General features: G+C 36.4%; 1 protein-coding gene across 2 annotated transcripts; it reads left to right on the top strand.

The window, feature by feature from the left end:
* The first annotated feature begins 4681 nt into the window (after positions 1–4681).
* On the top strand, positions 4682–15502 carry LOC140135992 (melatonin receptor type 1A-like). 2 transcript variants are annotated; one of them, XM_072157697.1, is made up of 3 exons: positions 4682–4797; positions 10765–10844; positions 13117–15502. In XM_072157697.1, the coding sequence occupies exon 3, from the start codon at positions 13172–13174 to the stop codon at positions 14366–14368; it is 1197 nt and encodes a 398-aa protein (XP_072013798.1). In that variant the 5' UTR covers positions 4682–4797; positions 10765–10844; positions 13117–13171; the 3' UTR covers positions 14369–15502. The 2 variants fall into 2 exon arrangements, with proteins under 2 accessions (XP_072013798.1, XP_072013799.1); XM_072157698.1 differs by lacking the exons at positions 4682–4797; positions 10765–10844 and adding an exon at positions 10942–11044.
* The last annotated feature ends 5987 nt before the right edge of the window (positions 15503–21489 follow it).

The raw sequence follows: 21489 nt of genomic DNA on the forward strand, positions 1-21489 counted from the left end.
ATTACACTTGACAACACGCCAAATTATTAACAAAGTGGAAGACTTTGTTTTCCTAGGTAGTAATGTACCCAGAGTAAACAGTAAAGGTGAATTTCAAACGGCGTTCCAGATTAGCAGTCTCGGTATTATTTTGGGAGACTAAAAAGACTGGTCGAACCAAGACGTCTCAAGGTCACTCTAAATGAGATTTTCACCTTATACAGAGCCCTATTACCACATGGAGCCGAATCTTTGACTTTGCGTAATTTGAAGCTTGAAGTGTTCAAGGTGACTAACTAACTAACTAACTAACTAACTAACTAACTAACTAACTAACTAACTAACTAACTAACTAACTAACTAACTAACTAACTAACTAACTAACTAACTAACTAACTAACTAAGTAACTAACTAACTAACTAACTAACTAACTAACTAACTAACTAACTAACTAACTAAATAAATAAATAAATAAATAAATAAATAAATAAATAAATAAATAAATAAATAAATAAATAAATAAATAAATAAATAAATAAATAAATAAATAAATAAATAAATATAAAGGAGATCAGGCGCACACTGAATATTACAAAGACAGTTCTGGAAGAAGTAGTCCATCGGCGGATTATATTTTTTGGGACATACATGTTGTCCGTATGCCCCCCGGGGTATGCCCAACCACCGCCTCCCTCGCGAAGCCTATCTGACCTATAGCTGGTCACCAGGTCTCCCGCCTGCGGCCTGCCCGCCCGCCTACCAGATGGAAAGACCGAATGCATGTGCACTGGGATATACTTTAACAGCCGCTCAAACGCCAGGGCGGGTACCTTTGCTGTCGGGCAGGTAATTGAATACATGAATTCAAAACCCACCCAAGTCCATGGGAAGTGATTTTGAGAAAAAACCTGTGTATCATTTTAATTCCTTCAGTTAGATTTACCTGGTCAATATGGTAAGTTTTACGTGCAAATGAGGGGGTTTGTATTAGGTATGACGATTAGCATTTCAGGGACTTCGTGGGGTTCATTTTAAATGCTGGACTTGGGTGGTTTTTGAATCATATACAAAGACAACAATGTTGAAATGAGATTACCACTAGTAAGATAATACAAAATAAAGCACACAGGTATGTATAATGTTGATAAGCATTCTGCCATGTAATATAAACCACACACTTTCCTTTATTAAACCCATTTTTTTTCAAAAGTCACTCTCCAGCAATGAATGTGTTACAAGTGGACTTTTATACAAACTGGATTTCAATCAATGTGTTACAAGACTCAAATCATGGACTTGGGTGGTTCGTTCATACATGCTATTTGTCATATGCTCAATAGACACAGAGGATGAATTTGAGTTGTTCTTTCATGACAGGCCTATGTATAGCAACAATTTCCCATGCTTAATTCAATGTGGCCAAAGTATGGACTTGGGTGGGTTTTGTATTCATATATTCAATTGTTTAATATTGCAACCCTCAGCTGAGCTACTCTTGGACATCTTTTGCCAATTTTTCTATATAGGTCCACCTTTTGGTAATAAAGTGTTCAGGAAGTCCAACAAATGGCTATATTTAGGGGTTTATCTCCACTTTTTACCAAAAATTGGCATAAGCGCACATTTTGATTGATTTTGAAAAAGGTCCACCTTTTGAAAAGTCCCGCACCCTCCCAGTTAATATGCGTACGGGCCTGACGACACTGTATTGCATTGATGGAAAGTGCGTGTGAATCGAGTGGATAGTGAAATATCATACGAAAACTAAGAAAAATGAATGTCCTTTTTCCATATATGCATCAATAAACAGTGATAAACAGTGATAAATATCAATAAAATACACACGCAAAGCAACACGGTCAGTAGATGTTTGCAATCTGGCTCTGGCTCTAAGTAAATGTCGGGCATGTACAATTTCTGTCGGGCAGGTAACTTTTTTGAGTTACCTGCCCGACTGGCTAATGGCCAAAAAAGTTAGAGTACACCCCTGCATGTACAGCAAAACATGGGGATGATGAACATCAGACTCAAGGCAGCCAGAAGGATTTAGACTTTGATGACGTCACACTGGCTTGCAGGAAATAAGTGAAGTAAGTTATGATTCGAGTGAATGTGCATAATTGTTAAGCTAAACATCAAGTTATTAAACTTTTGGTTTCTGAACAGAAAACAGAAACAGAAACTGTTTAGTAGGTTATTAACTGTGCATCAGTTGTTTTGAGGGTATTGTGCAATATTTAAATATCTCGAGTTTCAAAACACAATGTTTAGATAGTTCACAATACCCGAAAAATGACTGATGCAAAGTCATTAACCTTATATCCGTCACTTTTCTCTTTTTAATTCAATTTCTGTCACATTTTCTTTTCTTTTTAAACTTTAAACTTTGAAAACAATAGAAAATTTTAAATGTATCGTTCGTTTTCCTGTAAAAATCTTTAATATGCATCAGTTATTTGAGTGCATTATGAAAATCTAAACATTTTGCCTTTGGAACCGAGGAATATCCCGAGGTTCGTAGACCCGTAGGATATTCCGAGGTCCAAAGTAAAATGTTTAGATTTTTCACACTGCCCGACATATTACAGATGCAAAGTTATTAACCTCATTCGCAACCGTCACTTTGATCCCTTCACTTTACAAAATAACAAAATTTTCCTCAAAATAGGTTGTAAGAGGGGATAGACATAGATATAATAGACAATTTTGCCGCACAGTAGACTCATGTTGTTCCGCCTTTGCATTCAAATGTATAGGAAGACCACCCTTATGGCAGCGCGCGAAGGTGGTCACGTGCGTATTTATAAAAACGTATTTATAACTATAGTCGAAGCAAACTGTTGTACGTTGTATCCGAGATGTGCCTGGGAGATGTACTATACACTATTTAAAGGATCAGCAATCTTGATTTTCATTCTTTCTTTTCTAATTCATAGTGCGGACGAATGGGTTTCAGTTTCGATGTTATGTGACTTCAGTGCTCGGCAGTGCAAGTGTTGCCTAATTTTTGTTGAATGAAGTCACACTCATCTTATTTACAATGTTACTACTGTTTTTAAAAAGTACTAATAAATAAATATGATCCTTATTTTCTTTTAAATAGTGTAATTTATAATCTCTGTGGCATTACCTTAAGGACTCTGTAACCCACCTTTGCACAGTATTTTTGTGGGACACTGAGAGCACATCAGACACAATAAATTGCATTCGGAAGAGTTTTGGGAAACTTCATGTACGATATACATACAATCCTCCCAGCTACACACGTACTCCCAGTACATATCATTAAATTTACTTTGAGGACGACTGTTAAATATCACAAATGTCAATTTGTAATAATTTGCCATAAAAATTGTACCATATCAAAAAATCTTAATTATTTGATATCGGAAGGACATTCCTCGTATTCAGAATGCAATTTGGTGTGTCTGATGTGCTCTCACAGCTCTCATGTCCCACAAAAAATACTGTGCAAAGGTTGGTGACCGAGCCCTTAAAACAGTAATGTATAAGTATAGAAAGTGAATTTTTAAATGAGAAACCATTTTCGAATTTCAATATAAAAAATAGGCTACTGAGTAAGTATAAAGTTGCATTTCGGAAATCCTTCTGCACTTTGAAGCTCTTTTAGGTAATCAGTACTCTCAGTAGAGCTAGCCTAGTCTGACAATTAGATGACAAATACATGTAATTAGGCATAAACGATAAGCAACCTGATGTAACGCTTACGAGTAACTATCTGGAAAGTTTTATTTTCAAAATTCACAGTAGTATTGAAATAGTACACAAAATAAACATCTGTATACTGAAGTCGTTTTCATTATCATTATTAATGTTTATTAATGTTTGGATTAAATGAAACTTGATACTTTTATGATGTATTGTATTAATAGTAGCATATGTTAACCTAAAACCATTAAGATAATTTGTGGTAGGAAGCTAGGACCACTAATATACCTAACAAGGTAGGAAGTACATATCCGTTTAGCTAAATCTGGTGCATGGTACCTGCTTTAATACTTTAGCTGTATGGAAACATATCCCACAATACACTATTTTATTTAGATTAGGTCATGTGACCAATAAAGAGTTGGTCTTGCATGGTCTCAAGCTTACAGGAACAGATTATAACCAAGTGTGCGTTATCAGTATACCAAAAGTAAAGGGATTTCGGCTATTTTTACCTATTATTTGTTTATTATTTTTCGCTTTGTTTTCTTTGTTTGGTATTAGAAATTCATTTATCGCGTGTATGCAATAAACCAACCGGAACGGTATAACAATTGAAATGGCAGACATGTTGGCGAGGGGGCATTTCTAAAGTGACAGAGGGTCAAGTCTCTAGTCCGATTCCACAACCATTCATATACCTATCACCTGTTTTATTGCATTATCATGCGAATTGCCCCGTGGTACCTTACGGAGTCCAGAATTTTATTCAAGAGCATGTCTCTGTCATGAGTGACGTCGTATTACATACTCTCTATTGTTACGGAATACATCAAATAGCAAATCTAATTGTTATAAAGGAATGACTTATAAAAAGCGTTTGACAGAGTCGAAACAGACTTGCCTACTTATGATTAAGAGATTTATCCACTTTAGCTGATCTTCATCAAGGAAGATGAGAAATGAGAGAAAAGGATTGTGGGAAATGTGCCAATCTCTATTGTTATTGTTCGCATAATCTGGTCACTTTGTGACATGACTTGTCAAACCACTCGTCAAACTAAATATTTGGATGCTGTCTTAATCAACATCAAACACTTTTCCATCTTAGAAGTTTGAGTTTGAAAGTTTTGACATCTAAACACTAGGTAAGTACTGATACTTTTCTAAGCTACTTTATTTGATAATATTACAAACTATGATAGATAGCGTAAATGTTGTGAGGCTGTGACATGTATTATAAAACTTAGCTGCGCTGTCATTTCTGAACTGTGATGGATATGATCAACTGTTATCTTAATTTCCTGAAACCTAAACGTTATGAGGAAGACTGGTAACTTATTAGGTGGATAGTGTGTTTCATTTACCATGTTTACGAAGTAAAAGTCAATTGAGCTATATTTTATGTCAACATGAATATTGCATAAGCTTAACTTTCATCTTAATTCAAAGAACATGATTCCTAATAATGTGAAAAAACACCTTTTTATGAAAACAGTTACGATGATAGTCTTATGATCAAGGAGGTCTATTGTATGCTAAGATATATCAAGTTAGAGTCTATAGGGGCTCCTTCTTCTATATAGTTCTATATCCATATGGGCTACTTATATAAATTATTTACCTAAAGATTCGAATGAAATTAACATGTTGGTGTCGGTTAGCTTTCTTCAGCTCTGTTATCGTCAAAACCCCATTGTTTTTTCCTATACTCTTATATTCTTTTATACTTTATGGGCATGATATTGATAAGCTTTTCTATTTCTTGTGCCGAATTCAAACGTACGCCCGTTTTGTTAGCATACGCACATGAAGAAGGCAGTTTACAGGCAATGTATTAACTACGAAGGGGTTGTACCAACCTCCCCTTAGATTTTTTATCCATCATAAAAAAACTCACGCATTTACGCCCAAACGGCATACGCTAATCGTATACTTTAGTACATAGCAATAATTTCCCAAATTTACATGGATTCCCTCACATTATGACGTCATAGTGACATTATGTGGGGAATGTTTGTACTTATTTTGGTATCACTGGATAGAGAAGACCCATAGCTATACACCAGTACCAAATATAAAGATATAGGACGTTTTCGTAGTCCGTGTTACAAAATATGGCTCAGTAGTTCAGGGTTAAACTGCAGTAAAACCACATTAAATTTTTGTTCAAAAAGCAAACTTTACATAAGATAAATTCTGTAACATTCAAAAGTGTACCTTTAGGCCTAAAGTGAGACGTGATGAGTTGTCTATAGGTGAAATAGATTGATTGATAAGCTCTATAGATAAAAGATTCAGACAATGCTTTATAGAGATAGTATATGAATCTTACGCAAACTACTCTAGGCTTGTTATTAATTCTCAACTCGCATAATCATATTTATTCAAAAAGATTTTATATGATTTTGAAATCTTGATTTGCTGAGGTTGCCATGCTTGGGAATAATCCTTCTCAACATACTGTGACAGTTGCATATATCGAGGACAGGGCAATTTAGTTTGAAAAGGGTTAACGTTAGGGTTTAGGACATTTTAAGTTAGGAGGTTAGGATTAGGGTTTGGAATAAGGTTAGGTTTAGGGTTAACATTAGGGTTAGTGTTAGGAATAGGGTTAGGGTCAGCGTTAGGAATAGAGTCATTATTATGTAGGTGTGGGTTAGGTTTAGGGCTATAGGATTAGGGTTATGTTATAGGTTTGGGTTAGGGTGAAGTTTAGGGTTAGGATTATGGCTTAGGTTATAGGTTAGGGTTAGGGTGTGGTTTAGGGTTAAGGTTATATTAGGGGGAATGGGGGGGGCAAAGTGAATTTCAGGGGGACAAAATGGGCAAATTTTGCGCAAAAATGGAAATTTACGTAATTTTCTTTTGGGGGGACTGGGGCGTAGCCTGGGGAGGGGGGGTCTGTACGTGCGGTTGGGGTGTTGGGGTGTGGGCGTGTATGCGGTGTGGGGGTTGGGGTGGATTGGGGCGTGCCAGATCAAAATGGCACATATGTAGATTGTTTTGAGTAAATAAACCAAAACGACATGTGGATTAAATGTTTATTTAAAATTCACTTTAAAGATTGTATTCCGTTTGATTTGACTCCAGTTTACCGCATATTTTCCAAAGAGTGTCATCAAAAAGCAGAGAGAAAAATGAAAGTGCACATCACGAAAAAATTAAGCAAGCTGTATGGATTGAATCACGCGAGATAAATTCTTATCATCTCAGTTGAGCCAAGTGACGTCATCAGATGTAATTTTGTTTTTTAAAGTTACATTAAGGGATCTAAAATGAGCGTTTATTGCGTTTCGACAGTATTTTTGTGGGACATGAGAGCACCTCAGACCTATCGAATTGCATTCTGAATACGAAGCATGTCTTTCTGATATCAAATAATTTTCATTTTTGAAAATCACAATATAATACAAATTTTATGACAAATTATAAAAATTTGATATTTTCAAATTGTTGATATGTATCAGTCCTCGAAGTAAATTATATAAATCTAATGATATATTCTTAAAGTGTATGTAGCAGGGAGGAAAAGCCGACGGTCAATTGAAATTTTGACCTTTCATATTGAAGATATGGATTTTTTTCCCAAAAAGACCTAATTTTTTTTGGTGTTTTGGGAAAAAATCCATATCTTCAATACGAAAGGTCAAATTTTCAATTGGTCGTCGGCTTTTCATCCCACCTACATACACTTTAAGTATAAATCATCAGATTTATAAAGTTTACTTCAAGTACTGTTAAATATGAAAATATCAATTTTTAATGATTTGCCATAAAATGTGTATTAAATTGCGAATTTCAAAAATCAAAATTATTTGATATCAGAATGACATTCTTCGTATTCAGAATGCAATTCGATATGTCTGATGCTCTGATGTCCCAAAATAAATACTGTCCAAACGTTCATACCCCAGCCCTTAACACATCTGCAGAAAAAATAAGAGCCCCCCATTAAGCAGCCATACACGGAAATCCATCTTCGATTTTTCACTTCTTTCCTTATCGGGACCTTGAAAAAACAAACAAAACCGAAACTGACTGGAAAAAATGCCCAAACGTTTTCCTCTTTCTTTTTATAAGTTGAGTCTACCTTTTAATATCGATCAAGTATTTGACATTTGAACATTTGTGACTCCTCGCCACAACTGAGCCCGGATGTCGCCAATCATCATTTTTGAGATATTCAACCAAAATATTCTGCTTGAAATTAGCTTTAAAATGATGTATATCCAGTGTTGCCAAAACTTTTCAGCGCTAAGGCGCGGCGCATTGACTCGCCAGGCCGCGGTAAAGGATTCTCAAGTAGCCCAATTTTTCTAGCTTCCAAAAAAGCGCCCAAAACCGGATATTTGGGCGGATTTACCCGAATTTAGAACGCAAAACACCCAATTGGGCGGAAAAGCACTTGACTTTGAAACTTCCGGTACTTACTGGGAAGTTACTAACCGATCAATAAATGGTCACAAAACCCATTGTAATTTCAATTTGGAGCTTCAAAGACTCAACACCTTTATAAATCGGCTAAATTGAAAGGAAAATACATCAAATTAGTGCCGCGGCCTGAGACTGGCAAAAGTAGCCCAATTTTAGACAAGTAGCGGCATGCTTTTTTGAGTAGCGGCAAGTGATCGCCAAGTAGCCCAATTGTGCGCCTAAGGCGCGGCGTTGGCATCACTGTGTATATCATGTCTATAGTACTTGACATTTAAGTAGTGAAAAATCAATAAAACAGTCAATAAATCCTTTCTTTCCTATTGTTTATTGTTAAGTTCGATGGAGCATATCTCAATAGGGGCACTGGCGACATCCGGGCTCAGCTGTGGCGAGGAGTCACATTTGTCCTGTTGTTATTTTGCAGTGATGCCAACGCCGCGCCTTAGGCGCACAATTGGGCTACTTGGCGATCACTTGCCGCTACTCAAAAAAGCATGCCGCTACTTGTCTAAAATTGGGCTACTTTTGCCAGTCTCAGGCCGCGGCAGTAATTTGATGTATTTTCCTTTCAATTTAGCCGATTTATAAAGGTTTTGAGTCTTTGAAGCTCCAAATTGAAATTACAATGGGTTTTGTGACCATTTATTGATCGGTCAGTAACTTCCCAGTAAGTACCGGAAGTTTTAAAGTCAAGTGTTTTTCCGCCCAATTGGGTGTTTTGTGTTCTAATTGCGGGTAAATCCGCCCAAATATCCGGTATTGGGCGCTTTTTTGGAAGCTTAAAAAATTGGGCTACTTGAGAATCCTTTACCGCGGCCTGGCGAGTCAATGCGCCGCGCCTTGATGCTGAAAAGTTTTGGCAACACTGTTATTTTGTACTAAGTGGCATGGCAATCGCCATTCACTTCATTTCCTCGTATCCAATGGCGTAGATTAATGACCTCCATAGTTCAGTTCAGTTCGGTTCAGTTTTATTACCCATTCTACCTACCCCAAATTGGAAGTTCATCTGTGAATGTTCATCATGTTCATAGGTTAATAAACGCGTATCACTTGTTGGGAATGAGATTGTACAAAATAATGCAAGAGTTAGGAGTAGTGCATTAGAGTAAAAGTGTATTATTTTGTACAATTTCTCGTGCAACAAGTGATGCGCATTTATTAATCTATTTCATACACGAGAAAAAAATCCATGATAACAAAATTGTCTATAAAAGTGTTGGAAAATATACAAGCAAATATATATGCACCAACCCAGCAAACGCAAAAACATTTTTCAAAATGTTATTGTAAAATATTTTTGCAAACCTTTTTGCCAAATATTTTGTCATGTATTTAATATGTTAGAATAATGGTTTTTTTAATGTTATGAAAACGTTTTATACCCTTTATATACCCTTTACATAACCCAACATTTAAATCTTTTCCAGCAACCTTTTCTAACCTTTTGCAAATGATGTCGAAAACGTTGCTAACAGGTTATATGTTGTGTTTTGGTTTTGGTAAAAACGTCGTAATAACATTAAAATGTCGGGTTATATAAAGGTCATGAAAACGTTTTTAGAACGTTTTGTATGAAAACACACTGCCGCAACATTTTAAAAAATGTTCAAAAAAACCATTTTTGCAAGATATTTTATCAACACTTAAATAACATTACGTTAGAATATTTGCAGAAGCTCTATATAACCCGACATTTAAACATTTTCTGGCAATTTTTCTAGCCTTCTGCGAATAATGTCGAAAAGGTTTTTTGTTTGCTGGGAATGCTTTTAAATTGCGGATACATTAGCTATTTTAATGCCCAATTTAATAGCAATCTGACGTTTTTCTTTCATTTTAAGTTATTTAATATGCTTTAAATTGCAGATCAGCTATTTTAGTGCCCAATTCAATGACAATCTGACGTTTCTCTTTCATTTTTAAGTCATTTCATATAATTATTTTGCTTTAAATTGCGGATGCATCAAATATTTTAATGCCCAATTCAATTGCAATCTGACGTTTTCTTTCATTTTGAAGTCATTTAATATAATTATGCTTTAAATTGCGGATATATCAGCTATTTTAGTGCCCAATTCAATGACAATCTGACGTTTCTCTTTCATTTTTAAGTCATTTCATATAATTATTTTGCTTTAAATTGCGGATGCATCAAATATTTTAATGCCCAATTCAATTGCAATCTGACGTTTTCTTTCATTTTTAAGTCATTTAATATAATTATGCTTTAAATTGCGGATACATCAGCTATTTAATGCCCAATTCAATAACAATTTATATTACAGGGTGTCTCTGAAAGAACTATACCGCATTGTAATTTTTTAGTAAGATTAATAATTCATGCAATATAAGACAGCGTTCATAATTATATACTTCTTAGAATGTAGAAAATTGATTCCTTCGTTCTTAGCTGCTTTATCACGCATTAATATACACTACATTATTTCTGTTTCTTTATGTCGTTAAATACTCTGCATGACATTTTCTAACGTAACAGTTCTTTCGGAGACACCCTGTATATAATTTCCTTAACGGAAAGGCGTGTGATGAAACAAAAAACAAACAAAAAACAAAACAAAAAAAAACCCATTTCTTTTTAATGTATACCTTTTTCATGTATTGTTTTTCATTGTCATGATGACAACGCTATGTTTTTTATCATTCTTTGAATTCAGTTGTGGCGTAAAAAGGACATAAAGTAATTTAACATACCAACAGTAAGAAGAGCATCACAGTTCAGCTGCTATTTTAGTCGGTAGGTACTTAGACAATTAAGTTATAGGTCTATATATAAAGGACAGTGAAACAATGCTTATCTAGTGCCTGGATAACGCTGTTCCTACGACACGTAAGTTTTGTTGTGGATGCTAAAACAACATTATTCACATTATTAACCCTGACAGCTAGTATGAGCTACTGGCCTAGTTAAGTCTTTAAAAACAACCATCGGTAACGGTAAGTGAAGCTCAAATTATTTTTTATTCTTGATATTTTAATATATTTAATCATGTTTGGTGTGTCAGTGGTGTGTGCAGAGGAGGTCGCGGGCGGGGGACACGGCACAAACCTTATGTCAGCCAACCATCACAAAATCGCCACCGCTCCATCTGGGTAATTTGAGATTGTCCACGTCATTTTTATAGGATTAGGAACCAAGAGGTTAAATACCACTAATAGGCCTGGGCGATACATTGAAATACGATGAGGAACTATTTGTTCGAAAAGACTGCATTAAAATCGCTGAAATTGATCAAGTTATATAGCCAAAAAGTACTTTTTAGAGTTTGATGCTTCAAATGGTACATTTTCTCTCATTATATGACATTTTGTTGTAATAGTACCAAAATTCATACGCACGGCTTCGGTTTTTAGCAAATATTCGCCCTATCATATTGTAACTTTCAGCTTCGAGGGCGCACTGTCATTTTAAGGTGTTTACGGTTCAGTGCGTTAAAACAAGAAAAGTCTCAGGTCAACCTATGTTGAATTTTTGATCATTTGGCATCTAAATCATATAGTTTCACCTGATATTAGTGGCATTGAACTGTGTGAGTTCTGAATATGAGAAAATTCCACCCGAAATTAGGCATTTTCCCATTGAAACATGTGTAATAAATAATTAGTGGTATTTAACCAAGAGGGGCTAAGGGGGGAGGGGCTCAGCCACTTCAATATAAACCGGAAACATTTTTGCCAAATTTTCTGACTTTCAGGGGCATCAACAAAATTTCGTTTGTCATCTCCTCAATGTTGAAATCTTCACTGATCCAGTATGGCTTGGCGTTTAAAAAATGAGTCTGATGTTTATGCTACAATATACCTTATTTAGATGCATAGTAACACAAACTTCAGACTCTGTGTAGGCCTAAATTTTTGTTAAATTCCATAATATTTCATTTTGTGTTTTGAGAAGGCCATTTGAGAGGTTGTGATTTATAGGGTTATTAAGACCGTACTTCAACCACCCATAATCCACACTTTATTCATACCAGGTGAGCTATGAACCGATTCCTTTTCTGTTTTATTCCAATCTTTATTTCACATCTCTCTTCGTCTCTTTGTCTCTCTCGCCCTCTCCTCCCCCTTCCCCCTCCCTCCCCTTCTCTTTCTCTATCTTTAATATAATTCAACTGGCGCACGTGTAGAAGTATAACATTTGACACCGCACCTCCTCATCCTTGTTTATTGACCATTACATTGATGATTTCATTAATGTGAACAAGAACACTGGCACATATTTAAGTCTACCTAAGCCCTCGTCTATAACGTCCAACAGCAAGGTGATTATTGTCTTTACTCCTGACCAACAGTGATATAATGTACACCATTGAAACTAATACATTTCTAATAGTTCTGGCTTGAATTAATCCATACCCTTAGGCAGAAAGTAATCCGACACTGTGGCTGTCTCCATACGAAACATTGAGCTTATCCGAAAGCCCTCTCGATCGACGAAAACGCTCTTGACCAATACCGTCGACTACTTATCAACGATTGAAAGACAATTTGTGTGTATGTCGATTTTCACATTATTCTCATTAAATCTCTTGAAATTACAACGTTTCAGCAGAGCGCAGACAAAAATAAATAGGCACTCAGTGACGACCATATAAATGACGGACTGCACCACTGGCAAAATGAGTCCCGGCGCAGTTCACTAGAGCGACATAGATTTATAATTTGAGAAGAACATTTTTTCCTGCTAGTCACCAAAATGGTAAACTATCAAGAATGTTTGCAATGGAGCCCCCCCCCCCTGCCAATAGCATTACCCAGTTAAAATAGAGCTTGTTAGGGCTAAAATTTCGGAGGTATGTTTATTACATCATTCTGTCAAGAAATGTCTTGTCTCGTGGCAACCTATAGTAATATTCGGTATCACTTTCATTTTCACGAAGTTTGATAAATTACAAAGGGACTGGAAATCGCAAAATTGCGAAAATCACATTTGACCCAACGTGACCTCTCAATAATAGGTTACCAACCCGCGGAAGTTTAATGTGAAACTGCTTTCTTTCCTTTCACAGAATATTTACCACTGGCTAACACGGAGTAGCAGATTGGTCGTCTCATTTAGTGATAATGTCGAACGTAATTCCAACCCAGGCGATGGAAACATCATCTTCACCGTCAGATATGACGACCATAAACGCAAGTATGATGCCAACCTTCATACCAATCAGAGACGAGATTGACATTCCGCAACGAATAATCATCGGCATCATTCTTACCGTCATTTGTATTTTTGGATTCTGTGGGAACACCCTCGTTATAGTCGCTGTGTTCCTATCTAGGAAGCTTCGAACAACCACCAATGTATACGTTGTCAATTTAGCTGTGGCGGACTTGCTCTCCTGTATGTTCCAAATTTGGGATGTTGTCGGACTCTGGTCTTTGAATGGCTGGCCTATAGCGGACTGGATATGCGTAATCTCTTCCGCAGTCTCTTTGATATGTGTTGCTTTCACTATTATAGATTTAGCTTTGATCGCAGTTAATCGTTACCATAAAGTTCTATATCCCATGCATCTCTATCAAAAGATTTATTCTAACCGGAATGTTGGGATCATGGTAGGAGCAGCCTGGTTGTACTGTACACTCGTTGTATGTGTTCCCCCTTCTTTGGGAATAGGCAAACTTGGTTACTCGTTTGATCTTAAAACTTGCGCTTCGGACGAAAGTAACCCTGGCAATAAGTTTTACACCATGCTTAGCACGGCTCTGATTTTCCCAATCCCGCTCGTAACGCTAATCTTCTGCTACACGAAGATCTTTCTTTTTGTGCGCGATCATCAGAAAAGCATCACTGCTACACGACGTAAGAGCAGCTTTCGAGCTCAGCTCGATACTGATCCAACCAAACCTCCGAAGCCAGATCCACAAACGGTTCAAATTACGAAGAATCTTCTGTATGTTGTGGTTGCATTCGTCGTGTGTTTTACCCCTTACGCCCTGGCAGTAGCTGTACCACCATTGTCTATTGCACGACATTGGTCAGGACTTCTAGTCATGTTTAATTCCTCCATCAATCCTATTATTTACGGACTAAAACATCCTCATTTCAAAGAAGTCTTCCCGTATATTCTTCGTGGTCAATGGCGAGATATTCCTGAGCTGGTTGGTTTCATGCACCGCTTCAAATCGGAGGGAAGTTTCGAAAGACGTGGATCTTCCCGCGGATCGTTGTCCAGAGGATCGTTGTCGAAAACTGGCGAAACTGGTTTTGTTTCAACGATGTCACGAAGTCAGAGCCCACCTCCTCCACCATACTCCCCATAAGAGAATAATATAATAGATGTATATATACTCCAGTTGCAAGGGTTTTCATTGGACCTCGAGCAACTACGTTGCTAACTTGAATTTCATGCACGCCAAAGATTGGAACTGACTTTGAAAATAGAATCCGATATTAGCATCGTCATCAAAAACAACATATTCGCCTTAGAATTGATGATGTAACAGGATTAACTGCCACAGCAATAGGTTTACATCTTCCGCGAAAACACAGGTAGACAAAAGAATTAATTAAGGAATCAATTTTCAACATTCTAAGAAGTACAATTATTGGATATATCGCACTGCACTGGTACGTTCACGCGGTACCTATGCATTGAACCATATCATTCTGATCACTCGCACCTGTAAGATAAGTATCTTTGAAAAGAGCGGTATTGTATTCAATCTATGATTGCATACTTACATAGGTGATGAGTGCACCTGCTTGTGTTGTGCAGTGCGATATATTCCAAAATTGTTTTAACCCTATTGCTATGATAGTTAATCCTGTTACACCATCCCTTCTACGGTGAATACCTGAAATTCAGGTTGCTTATTTTATGTAATTGTATAGTTGTATATGTACCTGTATAATATTGTTTTGTAAAGAGCTCCATAAAGGGCTCAATGATTGTCTGTATAATGTAATGTAATGTATAATGTAAGCGTCATCTTAGTAATCATCACTTTGGTTTAATCTTCATCTTCACTTCATCTCCATCTCCGTATTAATCTTAATCTTCATCTTCATCTTCATCATCTCACTGACAAATATTTTGGTACCTAACAAACTAACATGAAGGACAATCGAGTGGAGTCTTGTTGTAACTTGAACTAAGCAGTACCACCTTACTATAATTTGGCTAATGTTTTGTATGTATATGTTATGTAATATGTAAGTGTGGTGTGTAAAAGGCTCCGTTAATTTTGTTCCGAATCTCGCCAAATTGCGAGGAATGTTCTAAGCTATGTTCGGTCGAAATCGGGGGTTGAAGGTCAAAGGTCAAATTTTAAACTTTGTCCGATTGGGCTGTAACTTGGTGTGTGGAATCATTGATATGAGGGTAATGCGGAGGTCACATTTGGTTGAAATCGGTAAAGAATATTTGATAATAAAAACTTGACTTTTGATTGACATTTGGAGTCTATCTGGTTTGTGTATAGGGCATGCTAATTATGATGGTGATCAATATTTGATATTATTGGAGCATACGCTCTACTCAAAGCTATTCCAGAGTACAGAACAAACACTTTCCGTGGCCACCTTCCATCGGTAATAATCGCTGATTATGGGATTATTGCCGATGGACTATACTTTGATCAGCTCGTAATCGGCGGGAAATGTTAGATTTTTACCACTACGCCGAAAAATAGATCCACATTAAGAGTGATACAGTTTACTTGTATGTTCTATATTGGGTGTTTAAAATAGAAAAATTATATGACTTAATTAATAATTCGTGATACTTCTGACGAGTTGTCAGAAGACAATTCTCACAAGAAAATATATTGATATTAATCCGTCATGTTATAAGGCCCGCCGAGTACGAGCTGATCAAACTGTAGCATATTTATTGATCAGAATTTTTTCGGGTCCTATTGGCCCTATATATCAGATTTTGTACTATATGCAACATAAGTAGTCTCATTTTACACCAAATAATTTTAGTGTTTTAATACGCTGAATTGTTATGATATAAGGTGAAATTTTACTGGCAGAGAACTACTGGCAATACACCGGCTACTATCTTACTACGCAGATGATGTACACTGACTCAACTGAATCCTTGAAAATGGGCAATGTTTATAAACCGCCAACCAACGGAAACAATCTATTAACCTTGTGCTGTTTCCGAAATAAAACACCTATCATTACATTCCTATTTGTGAGCCGTTCTTACAAAACCCGGAAATGTCAAAACTTAAAGGATAGTAAATTCGCTTTAAAATGACACCTAATTTGGTCATATACCATGTATACTATTGAAGAGATGCTATATGAGTTTCTAAGAGTAAGACTTCTTTCGGCGAAAATGCAAATCTGAAATATAAGGAATGCATTTACCCAAGGACACAACACTGAATATGGAAAGAAAAGAGGCAATCTATTGATTAAATAATTTTTCTGCGTGTGAAATTCTTTTGTGCTTTGTTGTAGTGGGCACAGTGGATTAGTGGGTCTAGCGGTACGGTCTCATATTCATTATCGGAAGGTTGTGGGTTCAAACCCCGGTGGTGGTGCCATCGTGTTGAGTCCATAGAAAAGGTTATTTGTGTCTCTTTCAGGGGAGTCTGGCCCGAACTCCACGGAAAAAGAGGTGAGCACTTCGGGAATCCACACTACCCCTGTGGAAGTTTTTGGAAATATCTTCCACAGGGGGAGTATGTTTTTCAAATGTAATTGGTCAGGGTAAATCATTTTGAAACACATACTCCTCCTGTTTTATGGTTTTACCTATATCTTCCACAACTGGTGTGAGTATTTTAAATAGAAGTTACCCAACTTTATATTCTATTTGAAACTCATACGCCCTCTGTGGCAGTCTTTAGCTAAATCTTCCACAGGGGTAGTGTGGATTTTAATTGAAACAGCCCATTGCTCTGGCATGCCTTTACGGTGGCTCAGTGGTTACGGCATTGGACTCTGAGAGCTTGCTTGATGTGCATGGGTTCGAGTCCCCGTCCCACCACCGTATTGCGCCATTGGGCAAGGCTCTTTGCCTCGCTTGCCTCACTTCACCCAGGTGCAATGGGAAGCTGTTAGGGGTTGTCACAGTCGTTGTACTGATGAACCCTGCGCCAATTGTAGGCTGCAAACGTGGTTCCGACATATTCTAATGACGGCGGAATAAATGTAAAGCGCTTTGATGCTGTTTACGGCATAAAGCGCTATATAAATATCTACATTTATTTATTTGCCTTGATAGCAACCAATGACTCAAAAAGTGCCTACGTGTTCCGGGTTTTGTAGATAGGAACAAGTCGTATTTACAAAGACTTCTAGGTTCTAATACTATCGAGGTGCAATCTAGTCCCGGAATGTAGTTTTTCATTAAAACAATTACACTGCAAAAACACCATCGGTAACACTAGAGGAACACAGTAATTGGTTCTATTTTAGATACCTTTATGTACTGCTTTAATTTATACGAACAATGACATCTTCATTTTAGCATTTAGGTAATATAATGTAACAAAAGTAGATTTAAGGTGGTACTACACCCCCTGATAAATTTTGGGACTAATTTTGCATTTTCTCAAAAATAACTACACACTGGTAACAAAAGTTATGTATATTATAGGGACAAGGAATCTAATTTCAGGGATTCAAGACAAGTGGTTCATGATAATATGTTAAGAAATGAGGTACATTCTACCGGTACCTATTTCTTATCCGAACTGAAATTCCAGTGTAGTAACTGGATTCCTTGCCCCTATAATATACATAACTTTTGTTACCAGTGTGTTATTATTTATTTTGAAAAATGTAAAAATAGTGACAAATTTATCAAGGGGTGTAGTACCACCTCAAAGTAAGTAATATCATTATATGATAAAATAATTGCTTTAGAAGTGTCGGTATACCAACAACGGGATACCAATGAGATAAAGATAAAGAGGAAATATAAAGACGTGACCTTAATCTCCTACACAGGGAGAATAGATTTTAAATTGAGTCACCCTTTCAGGCTTGTAATTCACACTTCCTGTGTGGAAGATTAAGGATCTTATGGGTGTATGGATTTCAACCGGGATAGCCCAATTTAAAGTGACAAGAATAAATTATTTACAAAAATAAAAGTCAGGTGTACCTTAAGGGAAGGGGTATGAACGTTTGGACAGTATTTATTGTGGGACATTAGTGCACATCAGACATATCGAATTGCATTCTGAATACGAAGAATGTCATTCTGATATCAAATAATTTTGATTTTTGAAATTCGCAATTTAATACACATTTTATGGCAAATCATTAAAATTGATATTTTTGATATTTAACAGTACTTGAAGTAAACTTTATAAATCTGATGATTTATACTTAAAGTGTATGTAGGTGGGATGAAAAGCCGACGATCAATTGAAAATTTTGACCTTTCGTATTGAAGATATGGATTTTTTTCCCAAAACACCAAAAAAAAAATTAGGTCTTTTGGGAAAAAAATCCATATCTTCAATATCAAAGGTCTAAATTTTCAATTGACCGTCGGCTTTTCCTCCCTGCTACATACACTTTAAGAATATATCATTAGATTTATATAATTTACTTCGAGGACTGTTATATATCAAACATTTTATAATTTGTCATAAAATTTGTATTATATTGTGATTTTAAAAAATGAAAATTATTTGATATCAGAAAGACATGCTTCGTATTCAGAATGCAATTCGATAGGTCTGAGGTGCTCTCATGTCCCACAACAAATACTGTCGAAACGCAATAAACGCTCATTTTGGATCCCTTAAAAGTATTCTTACATTTCTGTATAATATACCGCGCCAATAAAGTATCCTTACACTTAAAAAAATAATCACCATTTCAAAAATGAACAATATTGGGGTAATTTTGTTTTATTAATAGATGCACTATCTTATCCTGCACATTATGACACCACATTGAATCCAATGAGACCTCAAGAAGTAAAGTTACAAGCAATTGAATAGACTAAGCTCCAGTTTTAAAAGTGACAAACTGGCCTATACAAGGCGCAAAATGATTTAACAAGCGCAATACACAGTTTCTTCAATGAAGCGTTATTTAAAGCAGTTTTTATTTCAGTTTTACTTCTCTGTACTTTTCATAACTTTCATTTTATTTGTCAGTTCTTTTGTTTCAGTTTTCTTTTGTTCCTTTTGTTTTAAATAAAAGCCAAATGCATAAATTAGCCATTCACCACTCTCAAACCAGATTTGTGGTCTGTGAGTTTTGAATAGGCCAGTATGTCACTTTTGAAACTGGACCTTCGTCAAATCAAATGCTTGTAACTTTACTTCTTGAAGTCACATTGGATTCAATGAGGTGTCATAATGTGCAGGATTAGATAGTGCATCAATTAAAAAAACTAATTTACTCCAATATTGTTCAGTTTGGAAATTGTGATTATTTTCCCAAGTGTAAGGATACTTTATTGGCGCAGTATATATAATAATAATAATGTATATCGTTTTAATTTAAAGGGGCATTTCGCGATCCATAGCAAACCCTTCCACTTTTCTCAAAAAAAGTTGTTTAGATTTTTATACCACTGCAAACCTATGGCTACATAATGTTTACAAATGTACAAACTATTTCTGGCAGATTAATTCGTTTAGCAAAAATATCGTCCCATTTGACACAACACAGTTGCCTATAGAGCGTGTAATAGAATACAGTAAATCATCATATTGACCAGAAAAACGAATAGAAACAGTCACCTCTCAACACGCGATATTCAAAATTCCCGCGCCAAAATTGTCTAAGTGCAATGACGTAATGGTTATTTGTTCTTATTGTCGTCAGCCTTTATTGTATTACTGGGACGTCATTGCACTCGACAATTTCGGCGAGACGGATGTTTTTATTCGTTTTTATGGTCACTATGAGTTTGTTTTAAATCAAACCACGCGATTCATGCTTGAAAATTATTTTTCTGTGATATAAGGCATAATGTTGTGATTGCCGGAGACTTCCTTTAATGTCCAAGGTGGCAAACACGTAATACACCGTACCTTATTGTAATGGAAGGTGTCTGACACCCAATATCATCGTATGTATTTCCCTTTCAGCAATCGGTCATTGCAACTTAAACCATACAGGTATTTATAGAAGCGATGGCTAGTCACGTTATTTACTTGTTTTCTTTAAATTCAAATTTGGTTAATGGTCTGAGTTTTTCGATCCTAGCAGGATCTTTATCAAAGGCAGAGATAAAGATCCTGCTAGGATCGAAAGCTCAGGCCATTAACCAAATTTGAATTTAACTATATACATAGGCTGTTTTTGTTGATAAGCAGTTTCCAACAGCTGGTTTTAACTTTCAAGGTATACGGTGATTTTCATCGGCGATCGTTAGTCAATGAAAATTAAAACAAAAAACAAGAAGTAAAGTAGATTTAAACTGTCATTCAACACAATATATATTGAGATAGTTACCTCAATATTTCGATGTGTACAACACACATCCTCATCAGGAGGACTCCAATGATGAACTGATGGAGTTGAATGTCCTGCTCTCGACCTTTGATGTCCTTTCTATTGATCGGATTAGGGCTTTATATAATGAAGGGAGCTCAAGTCCTTGATCACGGTTGAGCCAGGAGGGTGAAAGTGCATAGGAACAATGCCGGAAACTACGTCACGCCATTGTTCGACTTAAACTACATCATTCGCCATTTTGTAAATATTAACGCATGATCGTTGCTTTGAAGTTTCCACCGGATAGTCTGTGGATAGCGTAAGAGCATGCTTTGACCATGCGCAAAAAAAATAATTGACAGGTGTATCATAAAGATGTTTAAGATTGATTCATAGATGTTTCAAAATTACCGTCATATTGCATAGATTCACCAAAGAATGTTTTGAAGTACTAACCTTATTTAGTAATTTTAAAAATCGGGAGAATTTTAAGAAATCAATGTTTTTACCTGTCGGTATTACAACTCGTGAAACACATTAGTGATGTGCCTGGGTGACCTATTTCTACTAACCTTTAACGTTTCCTCTATGAACTCTAACCCTCCTGCAATATGGCGCCTATTGTCTAGACTTACACTACATCTTCCGGTTTGTTACGTAATACTAGGATGCCATGCCCTGGTTGAGCGCTGGAGTGTGTTTTCTGATTTGAAGCGCCTCCGCACCAGGCGGGGTATTCTCTGTCTTCACGATTCAAAACCTTGACATTATCCCAGTCAATTTGGTGATGAGTATCAGTACTGTGTTCAGACACGGCAGATGGTGTCCTGCTGGGGGCAGTGGACTTATGTTCTTTAAGTCTCTGTCCCAGTTGTCTACCAGACTGTCCGATGTCTTACGGACTGTCCGATCATTGGAGCCCTCCTGATGAGGATGGATATTGTACACATTGAAATATTGAGGTAACTATCTCAATATATGTTGTGTTGAATGACAGTTTAAATCTACTTTA

Source organism: Amphiura filiformis, chromosome 16 (genome assembly GCF_039555335.1).
Source record: "Amphiura filiformis chromosome 16, Afil_fr2py, whole genome shotgun sequence".
NCBI classification, from domain to species: Eukaryota; Metazoa; Echinodermata; class Ophiuroidea; order Amphilepidida; family Amphiuridae; genus Amphiura; species Amphiura filiformis.